This window comes from Lemur catta, chromosome 3, assembly GCF_020740605.2.
Source record: "Lemur catta isolate mLemCat1 chromosome 3, mLemCat1.pri, whole genome shotgun sequence".
In the NCBI taxonomy this organism is placed as follows: domain Eukaryota; kingdom Metazoa; phylum Chordata; class Mammalia; order Primates; family Lemuridae; genus Lemur; species Lemur catta.
Window position 1 is genome coordinate 100,682,765 of NC_059130.1, and position 13,680 is coordinate 100,696,444.

At 39.4% G+C, this 13,680-nt stretch overlaps 2 protein-coding genes across 2 annotated transcripts in view; both read right to left on the reverse strand.

Annotated features, from left to right (window-relative positions):
* Positions 1-8,435, reverse strand: part of LOC123635776 (protein argonaute-3) — a 95,113-nt gene extending 86,678 nt beyond the window's left edge. The window contains exons 1-2 of the mRNA XM_045548277.1: positions 8,336-8,435; positions 7,746-7,950 (exon numbers count right to left, since the gene is read on the reverse strand). Of these exons, the coding sequence (XP_045404233.1) occupies positions 7,746-7,764 (19 nt within the window). The 5' untranslated portion in view covers positions 7,765-7,950; positions 8,336-8,435. The remainder of the gene's footprint in view (positions 1-7,745; positions 7,951-8,335) is intronic.
* Positions 8,436-9,333: 898 nt separating this feature from the next.
* Positions 9,334-13,680, reverse strand: part of LOC123635774 (protein argonaute-1) — a 40,191-nt gene continuing 35,844 nt past the window's right edge. The window contains exon 19 of the transcript XR_006734207.1: positions 9,334-9,348. The gene's annotated coding sequence lies outside the window, so the exon portion shown is untranslated. The remainder of the gene's footprint in view (positions 9,349-13,680) is intronic.

Below are 13,680 nucleotides of genomic sequence, written 5' to 3' on the forward strand. Positions count from 1 at the left end.
TGTGAGAAACTTTAACAGGACAAACAACCCATAAATTGCAGGGTGGTGGTAGGGAAAAGAGGGAAAACTTACAGATTAAAAGATAATTAAAAGACATAATAATCAATTACAATGTGTGGAACTTATTTGGATCCTGACTCAAACAAAAACTGGAAAAAAAAAAAAAGAAGGGGAGCAAACTTAAAAAAAAAAAAAAAGTAATATTTGAGACAAGTAGAAATTTGAACAATGAATGGATAATTTGATGTAAGGAATTATTTTTATTATTTTGCTGTGATAATGGTAGTGTCTATATTTTAGAAGAGTTTGTATCTTTAATAGATACTTATTAAATATGAATGAAGTCATATTATGTCTAGAATATGCTCCAAGAAAAAAATACAAAGGCAGGGAAAGTAGAAGGGACATGATTAGACGTGGGTTGATGATTGTTTGGGTTTGGCTGATGGATACAAGGGAGTTTATTATACAATTCTGCCTGACTATATACACCTGAAATTCTGTATAATAAAATGTCTGAAAAAATAGGAAGAGGGCTGGTGGCGTTATGGCTCATACCTGTAATCCCAGCACCTTGGGAGGCTGAGGCAGGAGGACTGCTTGAGCCCAGGAGTTCTGAGACCAGCTTGAGCAACATAGCAAAAGCCATCTCTACAAAAAATACAAAAATTTGCTGGGTGTGGTGGCGTGTGCATGTAGTCCCAGCTATTGGGGAGGCTGAAGCAGAAGGATTACTTGAGCCCACAAGTTGGTGGTTGCAGTGACCTATGATGATGCCATTGCACTCTAGCCTGGGCAACAAGACCCTATCTCAAAAAAAAAAAAAAACAGTAGAGAGGGAGGGCCATTTCCTTTGAATATTTAATCTCTTTTCATTATCCCATTGTACAGATAAGAAAACTAAGGTTAAGGAAGATTAAATGCACTGCCTAAAGTCACAGTTAATTTTTCCTAATAGACTTTATTTTTTAGAGCAGTTTTAGGTTCACAGCAAAATTGGGCAGAAGGTAGAGATTTCCCATATGCCCCATCCCCCCTCCACCTACATATGCACAGCTTCTCCACTATTAACATCCCCCACCAGACTGGGGATGAACCTGCACTGAACCTACATTGACACATCATCAATAATTCACAGTTAATTTAAGAGCCAGAATCTGTCTCTAAAACTCATGCTTTTTACATTATATCATACTGCCAATTTTTTTCTCCATTATCATTATTTTGCCTGGTGCTTTTTTATACAGTCTGGCAAAAACCAAAATTCTGTTTGATGAATAAGCAATGAACAGAAATCTACAGTTACTAACTATAAAATCATCAAGTTTAAGTATCCAAGAGATATTTTAATGTAAATTAGTGAAAGAAACAATTCCGTCAATACAAGAAATTATGCTTCCAATGAAGCAAATTTTCGTTTTTTAACAAATACATATACTGCCTACTGGAGTTGAAAATGTAATTACATAGAAATAGAAAGCACTATCTGGAATTTCTCTCTACCTCAAACTTTTCTTTCAGTAGCTATTGTAAGTACTAGTTAATATCAACTAACCAAACTAAACTTCAAACACAAACCCACACATTTCAAAGCATACATGTGTTCATGTTGTTCACTGATACAATAATTTAATATGTACTCGTTGGTAAGTCCAAAGCTAAATAACAGCCTACAGCAAATGTGATTGATGAAAAATAAGCAGTGAATAAATCAAAATCAACTAGCTGTGGTCCCCAAGGCCGGGTACCTGTCTTGGCCTGTTACAAACCAGGTAGTGTGCATCCCTGCCTGAGCTCTGCCTCCCTCCATTCCCCCATCCCCCCAGCATCCATGGAAAAAACGGTCTTCTATGAAACCGGTCCCTGGTGCCAAAAAGGATAGGGACGACTGACCTATAGCATATACTACAGCCTATTACCAAATACATATTTTCACTGGGAACTTTTAATATTAACTGAATACTTGTTTCAATAATTCTACTTCCAGGAATTTATCCAAGAGCAATCACTGGACCAGTATACAAAGACATATCTAGTACATATCCTACGTACTAGGATACTTATCAAAGTTTTATTCATGATAACAAAAAACTGGAAAAAAATCTAAACTACCATCCATGAGACCAATTAAATAATATATAGATAAAATTAAATTCTATGCACTTAGTAAAAATTATTATGTTGCTATATGGATGTAAGTAATGATGTGGGAAAAATATTCATGATACATTACTGAGTAGAAAAAGATTAAAAGCAATATGATAAATACATAGACGAATGTCTTGGAAGATATACAAGAAAATATTAACAATGGTTTTATCTGGAAGATAGGATGATATTAATTTCACTTTCTATTTGAGACATTCCTGTATTGTTTGCCTTTTAAAATAATAAACATGTATTTATTATTTTATAATGAGAAAAAAATTATATTTTTGTTTTGGAAAAATAAATATAGGTGTTGATTTCAAAATATGACATAATAAAATACCTCTTCAAACATTATTATTATACCCACTATATTTAGTATATTTACTATAACTAAATAATCACTTACAGAACATTTAGCCAGTTGAGGGTTAAGCTTCTTAGATGGCAGTATGGGGAACAATTTTTAAAAAGGCATTTCTCCTCTTAAAAACAAGAGGGGCACATTACCTAATAGCCCATTTGGCAATCTATTCTTTAACCATTTTTAAAGTTCAGAGAAATATTATGTATCTCTTATGTTGTTAGAAGATTCAGAAATCAGTTAAAATACCAAGTATTAGTAATGACTCAAAAATAGAATTATGTAACTCTATAATTGAGAACATTTTCTTGCAAAATTTCTTCCACAAATGAAAAATCTAAAAATATGTCGTGTCTATATTCTATAGATACCTTCAGATTTCCCAAGAACTTGACAAACTGGAAATGATGTATAAAATAACTGGTTGATATAAAACAAAGAATTTACTAATGCATACAATTTTTTTATTGTAACCAAACCACAAAAAGCCCACATTTAAGATATAATAGAAAGCATCACTTGTGTGACGAGGTTTTGCTGAATCTCAACAGCATTTTTTTTTTAAGCAGTGGCTAGCCAAAGAAAGTCATTAATATTAACATAGATAATGGCAGAAAACCACAGAAATTCCAAATACAGAAAGGCTGTTCATGTATCCTAACAGCATAACCATTATGGTTGAAAAACCACACAATATTCTTTCTCACATCTGTTTTGTTAATGAGCCAAGAATGAGGGTCTATTGAGTATCCTAGACAACTGAATTAGAAAGTAGGAATGTCTGGTAAATGCTGTTCATCCCAACATTCTGAGGCTAAACAGGTCTAGAAAGGATACTGATCTTAAATAAATTATCTTTTTAGTTTTACCTTCCTGAAAACAGAAATATCACTTTTGCCTTTTTCCCTCTACTCATTGGGAAAAAAAAAACTTATAAATTACTTTTTAAGATTCTAGTTTTAAGTACTGTAAGAGAATATGTTTTGTTACATTAACAAAACGTTTTAATTTATCTTTCAGGTAGACCCTCAAGTATCTTAAGAATATAGAAATCAGTATGAAACTAGATGGCTGTGTTATAAAGCAAAACGGTATTCAACTAGAATCCAATGGCTTCTGACAATTTGGCAAGAATTCTACTCTGAGCTAGGGTTTTTCCATATACAACAGAAAACTCTTCCAGGAAATGTCCCCTTTACAGGGCCCCAGGGCTCTTTGCATACTATCAGTCCAGGCTTATAGAACCAAACAAATGCAATGTTCCATTGGAAAATATAAACTAATATAAATTAATTCTAAATTACCAACTTATTACATAAAATTCTCCAAAAGAACAAAAGTAGCATCTTTTCATTCATTCTAACTGCTTCCCTAAATAATTTCTTAATTTTTTTAAACTAATAAATTTATTAGTTTGATATGTGGCTAAAAATATAAAAAGTGGTTATATCAGGGTGATAGAATCATAGATAATTTTTACAATGTCTCCATCATGTTAACTGAATTACATGTGAACGTTATATATATGTTCTTTTTTCTTTAAATTTTTGTATAGAAGAAAAAAAGTTGTTTCATGTCTCCTTTTCAGTTTTCCCTCAGAGCATTCTATCATCACTGACAGAGAAATTAAATTCTAAAACAAAAATCAGGCCGGGCGCGGTGGCTCACGCCTGTAATCCTAGCACTCTGGGAGGTCGAGGCGGGTGGATCGCTCGAGGTCAAGAGTTCGAGACCAGCCTGAGTGAGACCCCGTCTCTACTAAAAATAGAAAGAAATTATCTGGCCAACTAAAAATATATATAGCAAAAAATAAAAATTAGCCGGGCATGGTGGCACATGCCTGTAGTCCCAGCTACTCGGGAGGCTGAGGCAGTAGAATCGCTTAAGCCCAGGAGTGTGAGGTTGCTGTGAGCTAGGCTGACGCCACGGCACTCACTCTAGCCTGGGCAACAAAGTGAGACTCTGTCTCAAAAAAAAAAAAAATAAATAAATAAAACAAAAATCAAATAATCTTGCATGTTTAAGTCCCGCTGTAGTAAACACTAAAAAAAAAAAGTTATAATGACCACTCCAGAGCAGCACAAGCTAAAAATTTAAATGACAAGCCATTAAAAAGACTTTTAGCACTTTCAAAATTTATGCCCATCAGACAGAGCAATAATTTAACATTTTTTTCTTTGACAAAAATCTTGATATTATTTTCACTTTCTGAAAAAACTTAACATATAACAATATAACATTTCCCAAAGTGATTAAAGAAAATTGTCTTAAATACTAAACTGAAAACCTGATGGCATTATATATTTTAGTAGGTAATTTTAATTCACAGCTTTTATCCACCTCATTCAAATCTTAATCCTGATTTAGTTCTAGCCTCCCATACATGCAACTTTTGTTCCTTTTGAACGTGATCCCAAATAACTTTTCTTGAATTTTATTATTAAATAAATGCAGAGCTCTAAAACAACTATATTCAGACACAAATTTAAAAGTATAACTAAGAAAGAAATACAGTCTATCACCTTTGCAAGACTATATAAAACTACTAAACATGTCAATTTGCATATCATTAATTTAAGGCAAAAGCAAAACTTTTCCTTCCACTATTAAATAAGTATAATTCCTTCTTTTCTTTACCTAAAAATACAGACTAAAATAGTATAGTCCTAGAAAATAAGTACTCAGGAGAAGTGGTATCTCAACGAACATTTCTGTTGTCCCTATTACTTTATTTCGAACTAAAACATAACCTATACTCTTAGTTTAGCAGTAATTAGACCATTAAAAAAAATAGGGTTTTATTCGAAGTTCCCCTAACTGAAGAGGCACAGACACGGATGCTAAACTGTTGATCATTATTATTTAAAAACTAATTATGCCAGCTTTTTTGGTTAAATCAAAGTTCACAAAGTACTAAATCAGTAGATTGTACAGGATACATTTAAAAGTCATTTAAAACATTTCATGTGAAAGGAAAGAATAGACAAATACTTTTAGTGAGGAATGATTCACCAAGAAACAATTACATGGTATTTGTATTCGAAGTCTTCTAATAATGTAAATAAATTTAACAGTTTCCTATGTATCCACATAACAAGTAGAATTTAAAATATCCTATCATAAGATGATTCCTGAGAACTTACACACACACAAAAAAAAACTTACAACAGAATTGGACCGCCAATATTCAATACTGACCCAATCAACAGACTATTAGAGAACATTTATATCTAAAATTGTTTAAACCAAAAAAAAATATATATATATATATGCCAAAATTTGGATTTAAAACTTAATAGCACGTTTTCCCCAACTATGCTTTCAACTTCACATTAAGTCTAACAATTATACATAAGCCTCAGGAAGAATGAAAATTTTGTTTTTGATGATGACAATCTTGAGCCAAATTATAGCTTATCTTTGTTATTAGACTACAGTCAACCACGTCTAAACTGCACTGAAGAATAAACTTTGCATTTCAAGATGGTTAAGCATATGGTTGATAATCTGACTACCATCAGATGTGAAGACAGCTAAATGGGTATCTCAGCAATGGGACACCCAAAAAGAAGACGTAAAACTTATTTTCTGAGCCATACCTGGTTAGTTGTACCAGTTGACTAAGTGGTTTGATGTCACAGGTATTTTCTAAGATACTGTCCATATATTTGGTCATAATTTCATTTGAAATCCCCAAAGGAGAAAAAGAAAAAAAACTTTAAAAATGTTTTTGAAATATCTTTAAAAGTTTTAGGATTATTCATAAAAGGTCTAACTTTCATGTTTTGTTTTCTAGGCTTGACAAGAGGACAGTTAGGTAAAAATCACCTATAGCCCCAAATCATCACATTTTCTACACAGTAAGAATGGTATGGTAGAAAATTAAAAAACAAGGTAAGGACACAGTTTTGGAAAAACAAAAATCAATAATAAATGACAGTCTCTCTTCAAAATCTAGACAAACTTTCTGTTTTTAAGAAGATACGGAGAATGCAAAAAAATGGAGCATGAAAAAGAGAAATGGTAGAAATTGATTAAAGAAAATCCCATCAAATAAAACTTATAATAAACCCCTCTCCCTATCCCACCTCCACAATTTCTGAGTGCTTTTCTGCATTCGCTTGACAATTATACTCCTTCACCTAATTAACAAAGTTCTTTACTATTGTTATATCACTGGTTTCTTTTATATAAGTTTTTCATATATCATATCCCAGCATCTCTCAAACTCGCAGCATCTCTCAAACTGGCAAAAAGAGATGCTAAACTCAGGAACTTGTAATACCATTAGTAACAAGAACCGCCCCCCCCGAATATTTTGAACATTAATTTATAAATTTGTGATCGTCTGGATGAAGCATGCTTTCAAATTTAACATACCAATTATGACCATTTGGTAAGCAAACCGTTATGTAACACCTACTTGACGTCCCTAAGTTAATTGCTTTAGAACCATAGAGTGCTTTTTCTTTTTTAAGGACAAATCCTGTCCACATTGCAATTTTTCCTCCAGACTACCATTTTCCCCACAGGAGAGAAAGCAGTTTTCCTAAATTCCAAATTTCCAGGAATATGAAAACTGCATTTCTAGGGAATAAGGAAAAAAAAATACTGTGAGCAACTTTAAGATACACCTCTTCATATAAGCAGTGATCCAGGCTGATACGGCATTTCTAAGCTCCTCAGGAACTATATACCATGTTGCCACAAACATCAGAAGAGGATGAGGGTAGAAGCAGTGCCATTCCGCATTTGCGGCTGCACTAACACCTACTTCAAACTTAATTTGAAGTTATCCGTTATCTCAGCGTTATCTTCACAACTACCTTAAGAGGCAGGTGAGGGAGATGGCTGGCCGCCCATCCTCTACGGAGCACGTAAGTCGGCTAAAGGACACGCACACCGTTACATCTCCAACTAGAATAACAAAAGCGACGACAAACCCCTCTACAGTCTAGAAAAAGAGTACTCTAGAAAAGAGTAATATCGCCTAGATAATCCCAAACTTAAACCCTCCAAGCAGTTTCCTGGCCCCGCAGTTTCGCAGACTCAGTGGCCCCCGGAGAACCACTGCTGGGCTGCGGAGGTCCGGGCGGGGGGCGGGAGCCCGGGAGCTGCCAGCACAACGCTCACCTCACGCACCTGGGCCGAGGCAGAGGAAGCGACGAGGCTCAGGGGATAACAGCTGGGTGACAACCCCACCTACCCGGCCCAGCGGCTCTGACTCACTCACCTGCGGAGCCGATTTCCATTCATGGAGCTGGGGGGAGTGCTTCGAATGAGAACAGCGCCCGCCGCTGGGGGCAAGGAGGCGGCACGGAGGGCGACACGGCGCGACGGGCACTCAGCCCGGACGCCGGGCGGCGACGGCTTCCCCGGAGCAACCGCACTCCGAATGCTCTCGGCCAGAAGAGCCGCCGTCGGGAGACAGCACCGGACTAGGCGAGAGGAAGGAGAGGCGTGAGGCGAGGAGAGAGGGGAGCCCCGTCCGGAACTTGCGTCGCCCGCTCCTCCACAAGTGCGGGCCGCCCCCGGAAGCCCGCCGGCGTCAGTTCCGCTGCCGCGCTCGCCGGCGTCCGCGCCGCGCCTCGCTCTGGGCCCCAAGCCGTGCGGGAGCGACGTCGGTGCGGGAGCGACCGGCGCAGAGGACGCCGGGGAGGTGACAGGGAGGGGCGCAGGGCCGGGGGCCCACGGCGGCGGGCTCGGCCTCCCCCTGCTGGGCCGTGCCTGTCAGAGACGACCCCGAGGGACTGGACTCCTCGCGCCTCCCCAGTGGGGGCGGTGTCTGCCTGCAGCGACGTCGCAGCCGGCGGCGGAGCTTACCTGAGGCGCAGCCTAACTGGCAGCCGGCCGTGGCGGATGCGGACCAGCAGCTGAGAGGCCCCGGGCGGAGCCGCTGGGGCAGGGCCACCCTCCTTCCTGACCCACACCCCCGCCACGCCCAGTTTGGACCGCCCCACGCTCCGCCTCCTCACAGGCGGTCAAGTGACCACCGCAATTTAAAATCTTTCCAAGTCCGTAGGGCGGCTTTAACCACCACTTTTAGGGGAAGAACGTATACTATCGTTTGGAAAAAAATTAAGAATCAGGACATTACACAAACATCAGATCGAATAGTTTCTATGTTTAAAACTCTTTAATAGCTCCCCATCACACTGAGAAAACCCAAACTCCTCTCCAGGGTCAAAACGCATGGCATAAACGGGCCCCTCGGCCTTTCCCTGCAGTAAGACTTGTCTTCATGGCTGCTACAACTATACTGGTCGACTTCCAATTCCCCAGTGGGCCAAGCCCTTCTTCTTCTGACTTGGAGCCTCTCCGCTTTCGGTTGCCTTGGCCAGGAAGCATCTCTCTCCTCCCTTCCCTTCCTCCCCACCCCACACCCAGACGCTGCTTTTTATACCTCAACGGTAGACAGCTGAGAGAGGCCTTTCCTGGATCATCAGTCTATAGTGGGGCACCCCTATTACAATATTGCCTTAATAGCCCTTTGCCTAGTCTGTAATATATTTAGTTACTACTTTTTTGCGTGCCTCCCTCCCCACTAGAATGTAAGCTTTATAAGGAAACCAGATCTAGCACACTGTCAGGCAAATAGCAGGTCCTTAATAAATATTTGTTGCCTTAATGAAACATAATACTATTTTACTCAGGCTGAGAAATGATTCATGATTTTTCCCTATGTCTCCATACATCAGTAATGTGGTTTAGACTTTTAAATCAAAGTACATTTTTTTTAAAGGAAAAGGAGAACAAATATCCTATCTTCAGTTCCCCCAACTCACTGTGGGACTTTGGATCAGTCACTTGATCTCTTTGGGCTTCAATTTCCTCATCTGAAAAATTGAGAGAATAGTATGTACCTTACACAGTTGTTGTGACGTTAGGTAATGCATTAAAGCAGAGAAAACCCTCCCTAAATGTTAGTGAATAACAAAAGTATTTACTATAGTTACCATTTTAAAGCACTTGTTAGATTCACCTACTACATAATGCACACTTAATAAATGGATGGGACTCAAAACCACATCTGACTCTAATTCTCCCTCACTTTCTTCTTCCTTCACGTCCCTACCTCTGTGACTGAAAATAACCTCCCCAATTTTAAAATATCAAATTAAATGTCACCAGATGAAACACTGCATTTTAAAAGTCATTTTTAATCCTTGACTGTACACAATCCAAATCTTGGTAGCAGCATCTGACAGGGTAAATACCAACTCTTGTGCAAGGGTCTATTACACCCTCAACCCCATGATTCTGGAACTGGTTCCCTAAATGAATGCAGGCTTCTTCAGCTTCTTCCAGAATAGACATGGTGATACTGATGAACCTTTGAGATGGGCTACTGCCTTCTTTTCTGACATTGATGGTGCAGGATTTATACCCTCTGATTCCATTCAACTCAATAAATGTCAATGATGCCTTCCTATCTACTTCTGCTATCCAGGAACCCACCTCTTTAAAGGAACCCCATGTGAAAGGCTCATGAATTGTAAATACCAGGAAGTGGGAAGACAAAAAGGTTTGAAGGATTCTGCCAAAGGCAATGCTGTATGAAGATCTCCCCTGAATACACGTACCCCCTATTTTTGGATAACTTATTCCCAATTGAGTCTGCTCTTAAGGGCACAGAGCAGAGTCTTTGAGTATCTTAAGTCATAGCCCCAGTGCCTAGAACAGTGCCAGTGACTGGCACATAGCAGCATTCAGCAAAGATCTGTTGGATTGATGGATGGACAGATCAATAAAAGAATGAGCTTCAAGAATGGGACTCAGGAAGCAGACTAAAACTCTGCCCTCATCCCTAGTGGCACTGGTTGTTCTCAGAAGGAAGAACTATAGAAATAGTACAAAATCTTATGTGCAGATGAATCAGTGCCCTCTGAAAGCTAAGCCTCCTCAGCAGCCACAAAATACCCAATGCAAAATTTCTTAAAATATGATACAAAAAGCACAAACTAGAAAAGAAAAAAAGCAATAAACTGGACTTTAATACATTGGACATCAAAATTTAAAAATGATTTTTTTTTTTTTGAGACAGAGTCTCATTCTGTTGTCTTGGGTAGAGTGCAGTGGTGTCATCATAGCTCACTGCAACCTCCAACTCCTAGGCTCCAGTGAGCCTCCTGCCTCAGCCTCCCAAGGAGCTGGGACTACAGGTGTGTGCCACCACACCCAGCTAATTTTTTCTATTTTTGGTAGAGACAGGGTCTTGCTCTTGCTCAGGCTGGTCTCGAACTCCTGACCTCATTCGATCCTCCCACTTTGGCCTTCCAGAGTGCTAGGATTATAGGTGTGAGCCACTGCACCTGGCCAATTTAAAACTTTTGCTCTTCAAAATGAAAAGGCATGCAACAGACTGGGAGAAAATGTATGCAAACGGTATGTAACAAAGGACTTGTGTCTAGAATAAAGAACTTTTATAACTTAATAAAACAAACCCAATTTTAAAATGAGTAAAAGATGTGAACAAACAATTTAACAATGAAGATATGGGGATAGCAAGTAAGCACATGAAAAGATGATCAATATCACTGGTCATTAGAGAAAGGCATAATGAGCTACCACATACCCAGTGCACTCAGGAAAGACTCAGGGTGGCCAGGTGCCTACTGTAACTGCCGGTAAGGGCCCCAAGCCCAGAAAGTCAGGCTCAGGGACTCACAGTACCTGTGTCTCCCTCCTTGCTGCCACTATTATTCTACTCCACTTAGGACTTTTATACTCTGATTCGTATGTTCGATAAGAAACATCACTGGATGAGAAGAACAACCAGATAAAATCCTCTCACATGGGCCAAGATTAGAGTCAATCTCTTCTCCTAGACCATCAGTTTCTACAAGGCAGAAAGAAGTTACTTCATACTGCAGCAAGACACAATATAAAACATTTGGGCTTTAGGGAAAAATAGAGGAGGCCCTGTGCTACTCACTGTGATCCTGGGAAAGTCATTCTGAGATTCATTTTCCTCATCTGTAAAAGTCAGAGTAGCTACATAGAGCAGAAGCTGCTGAATACTCTTATCTGCTTTCTTGCTAGTAGACATGACTAGACTTCATAGTCCACATGACTCAGAGGGTAACTCCTTATTTATCTAAGCCACTCATGCTGATCTTATTTGCTTTGCCAATGACAGAATAGGAGTGAGAAGATGACCCATTTCATAATAGTAAAGACGAGATGAGGCCAGATCTGCCAGAGCTTCCAGGGAAAGACTTCTTTAGAAGGAAACACTGGGGAAAATTAGTCCCTCACAGCTAGACATTGTTTTGTCAGCATTTCATTCCTGGAATTATGGTAGTCATATTGGGACCAGGAGGTGAACTAGCAGGCAGATAAACCAACAGGGGACAGCAGTGCAAAAAGATGGCAAGAACCTGGTTCTTTGGTGTTATCATTGAGCCACTGAATTAACCAACCTTGGAGCCATATTAAATCAAGATTTCCTGTCATGTGAAATGATAGTTTCCTTAATAAGGACTTTGTAATATGCAACTGATAAACTATTTCACATGATTGCTGCAAAGATGAAATTATATAACAGATACTGTACAAAACACCTACCCAAGAACTTCAAAGTACCCAAGCAAGCCTTTCCTCCTTTTGCAGCTCATTCTCATTAACAGATCCACTGTTAGAGAGGAGCTCCCACTGCTTCTTTTAAGAGGAAAGTTCCCTGCCTTTGGAAGATCGGGAAGAGGGACTGAGGTCTCCCTAGAAAGGTCCCTCAATATTACTTCATCCCCTCAAAAACAATTCATTGCCAAGAGGATGGTGGTGAAGCTGCTGCAGTCCAGAACAAGAGTACAGGATGTTCCTGCAGGGTAAGCCACATAGGCCTAAAAAACCTTCCTAGGGAAGGCAGTTGTGATGCTTAAGTGAAAAACTTCTAAATGCACCTCATTACCCAACAAATTCATTTCCCCAGCTCCTCCTCCTTGACACAACTGTTTTGAAGGAGTGCTTCTGTCACATGCTGTGTACCTTCTAAGCCTGCCAGCTTTCCTCAGCCTACCATCAGAGGAATAAATGCCTGGAAAGCTAAAAACAAACAGAGAGAGCTTATTTTCCAATTCAATGTTACTTTCCATGCAAGCAGTACAGACAGCAGCCTGGGGATGGCCCTGGCTCAGAACTTCAAACTAGTCTTTTCTTTACACTATAACCCTTTCCTTTAACAACCAAACCCTAACTGCCATGAGATTCTGGGGTCTGCTGAGCCAAGAGATACCCAACAAAGATCCAGTCTTACTCTACCCCAAGACACCTGTTAGACAAGAATGGGCTACAGAACATTTTGCCTGTTGACAGAGCAGAAGGAAGGCTGCTCAACCAATGCTGAAAAGGTATGTCCAAGGATATAGGACAAGCCTTTGCTCAAAACCTTGAGCTCCAGGCTCAGACAATGCAAGCCCTGGGATTCTAGTCTTTTTCTCTTGAGTAGCAACCAAAAGCCAAACCTCAAAGCCCTTTCAACATCAATCTCTTCTAAAACTGAAGTTTAAAGCAAAATTTTGCCACAATGGTCATCCTCCTACTCTCTCTGCTAAGTACATTATTTCTGTTTCACTCAGGGTCATAAATTTATTTCATGTTTTATTTTAACTGGGAAAAATCTACTCCATGTTCCAATTTGCTCAAGTTCAAATTCCCTAACCCTTGCTGCTGAAAAGGAGCATGGGGCTGGTTGGCTCTTTCCCAAGGGAATCTGGCAGATAGTGGCCACAGGTTAGCTCTGCCATTTGAAAAGTCACAAGGCATCCAGAGGAATGCTAGGCCCACATATGTACACGCTGGCTGCCACTGATTTCTCACTAGGCCCTCCAACAGAATCCCTCTCTGAGCCATCTTTCCGTAGTACACAGAAATAACAGTGCTCTAGCAGTACCAGAGAAGAATCCCAGAACTTACATGCTTGACAATTATACCACCAGCTTTAGGTACAAAACCATAGAACCTCCAACTTGGGGTGAGACTGGGAAAAGATGATAATCTGGTTAGATTTCTGCTTACCTGAAGATTCAGGAATGCGGAGTCCATCCTGTGTACTCAATATCACTTCTTGATTCCCCCCACCAAACTCCTACATCACAGATTACTAGTTCATTTTAATTGAACTCACAAATATTGATCCCTTGATATATGCTCTAGCCCTGAGATGACAA